Here is a 2,626-nt window from a genome sequence, read left to right as displayed (position 1 = left end):
AAATAAGAGGCAAAAAAAAAGTTTAATAGAGGAAAAGCCTCTCGGTCTCTGAGCTCAATGCAAGATGTCAGAGAGCATCAAACTATTTTTTTAAATATTAGAAAATTAATTTAATTTCACATAATTATCGCGGTAGAAGCCATTTGTTTGTTAAATACTTATTGAAACATATTTACCGTGTTTGATGTTTGTTGTGAATGACGTATACTCACAAAGAACGAGATAATAAGTTCAAGTTTGTCGTTTATTGAACGTTCAGAAACTACAGCGGCTGCGCCAAGGTAAACAAAGATAAAACAACCCGAAGAGGTGATCAACTCTAAACCACTCGCACCTTTTTACTCTCCGTCTCTATTTGCCATTTAAGCACACCCGTTGCCGTGGAAACCGCCTGCGCTCCGCAAGCCGAGCAGGGACTACATTAAAAACATAACATTCAGTCCGTTACGATATCAGGTTTTCAGGCTTGATATTTATTTTGTGATTATTAATAAGCCTCTCATGAACACAGCGGTGGTTGATTAGTTAATTTTAAACTCCTGCTCTGCTAGTTATTAATGGAACCGAAACGCACAGAATTGCGCAACACCTGATTGAAACAATAATTACAGAGGTCATTATTTTTGTTGGGTCATTAATTTGAACACGTTTTGTTGATTTTTTGTTGTTCTTTAATAAAGCTACGAACGTTTTGATAAGGAGTCAGAGCAGGACGTGCTGGTCTCAGCGTCCTGACGGCGTTTAGTTTGTCATCTAATGCCCAGATCGACTCAAAACCTCCCGATCAACGTGTTGCTCCCCTGCTCTAGCAAAGCACGAACAGTTCAGAAACAATATGAAATGGGGGAAAAGCTGTTTATTAACTAATGACGTCGTGTTTTAGATTGTTCTTGAACAACTAATCACTCACGGCTGATTAGTGAAGCCATAGATTCTTTACAGCAGACAGCTGCTCCCCTCTGTTTGTCCTTGGGGAGAAAGATCTATATCAAATGCTCCAGTTTGTCACTGTAACGTCTGCAAGGATTGTATTAGAATTTTGTATTAACTTTGGTTTTTCTAAACAAAACTAGTGTTCTGATTTTAATCTCCTCAGTTTTTAGAGAATAAACAATAGGATTAATGCAAGGAGGCATGCAAGATGCCAGCGACAGACTCAGAACTCTCTTCTCTGGGTCCACTACCCTTGAAAAAAACCCAATGCTGAAAATAACAAGGAGAGGAATATAAAATATAGCAACAACAATAATATGTTCAACACATGTGGCCAAAGTTTTCACTCGTCGGTCCACAGATTTCATCTTGAACACAGTCACCAGGATGCTCACATAGGAGAGCAGGATGAAAATGAAAGGTCCTCCCAGGGTCAGAACAGAGAGGGATGAAGATGCCGACCACTGCAGTGAATAATCGTTACAGGCAAGTCGAAACACAGGTGCATAGTCACAGAAATAACTGAACACCCTGACAGAGTTGCAAAAAGACAGTCGAGTCATTGAGCTTACAGAAAACGTTATAATTCCCACAATAAAACACCAAGAAGCAAAAATAATCCAGCACATGCTGCGCACTGTGTTGATTGAGTTCTGCCTGAAGGGGAAACATATAGCAATCAGCCTGTCATAGGCCAGTATAGTGAGTGCATAAGACTCCAGAGCTGCAAATGCATAATATACAAACATCTGAACAAGACACAGGTTAAACGGAATAAAATTGTCTTTAATGAGAAAAATCTTTATCATGCCAGGAATGGTGCAGGAGTTAAGCACTAAATCTATCACTGCCAGGTTGGTGATGGCCAAGAATTTTGGAGTGTGCAAACTGTGACTCACAGCAATTGTATAAATCAGCAAACAGTTAAACATCACTGAAAATATATAAACAAATGCCAGGAAGATGAAATACACAGATATGAAGGGAAATGACTCAAATCCAACAATGTAGAAACCTGGAGGGTGAATGATGACAGAAGTGTTTGAAACAGTCCTAGAGGAAGACATCACTGATTCCCACAGCGTTTGCTGGAAGATGGAGCCTCAGTAAGAAAATCTTTAATCTGAAAGCAGAAAAGACAAGGTTTGTCAGAAATACTAGCAAAATTAAAATGAAAACCATAAATTCTGCATGGTCTAAGATAGTTTTAAATTGCTTTACCTAATGTTCCTCCCATGTTGTTCGCTGCAACTCTTTTGGAGGCTTCTTTCAGTGTCGGCAGCAGGAAGATATCTGCGAATGTGACTGTGTGTACCAATATTTTTAAAGCCCATCCCATGAGTTTAGTCTCAAAAAGTAATTGTGAAATACCTCATTTGTTCTAGTAAATTGGTCCATTGAGAGGCCAAGTTCATGGCTTACACTTTGTGTTTGTTATGATCAAAACAAAGTTCTAATTACCTGAAAGATTAATTGAAACGCACAGCCTTTTGCAAATTATATCAACTGGTTGAATCTGTAAAAAATACATGTTTTGATGGACTGCCTTACAACATGCTTTATCAACATCCTGTAGCTACTGATCTTTGTTGTTTCCAATTTACACATTCATGTTTAAGCTTTTCTTTGTTATTTTATAATATATGATTGCCCAGACCCATGTGACTGTCGATCCTTCTTGACTTTCAAAAGT

At 38.4% G+C, this 2,626-nt stretch overlaps 1 protein-coding gene across 1 annotated transcript; it reads right to left on the bottom strand.

Moving 5' to 3' along the window:
* Positions 1–998: 998 nt before the first annotated feature.
* Positions 999–2,115, bottom strand: LOC106952377 (olfactory receptor 52K1-like). The gene has a single exon (XM_015040448.1). The coding sequence runs from the start codon at positions 1,998–2,000 to the stop codon at positions 1,032–1,034; it is 969 nt and encodes a 322-aa protein (XP_014895934.1). The 5' UTR covers positions 2,001–2,115; the 3' UTR covers positions 999–1,031.
* Between the last annotated feature and the right edge of the window lie 511 nt (positions 2,116–2,626).

This window comes from Poecilia latipinna, unplaced genomic scaffold (genome assembly GCF_001443285.1).
Source record: "Poecilia latipinna isolate Pla-1442-1.1 unplaced genomic scaffold, P_latipinna-1.0 Scaffold510, whole genome shotgun sequence".
Classification (NCBI taxonomy): Eukaryota; Metazoa; Chordata; class Actinopteri; order Cyprinodontiformes; family Poeciliidae; genus Poecilia; species Poecilia latipinna.
The sequence above is the reverse complement of the archived record's forward strand: the minus strand, read 5'-3'. Positions and strand labels throughout refer to the sequence as shown.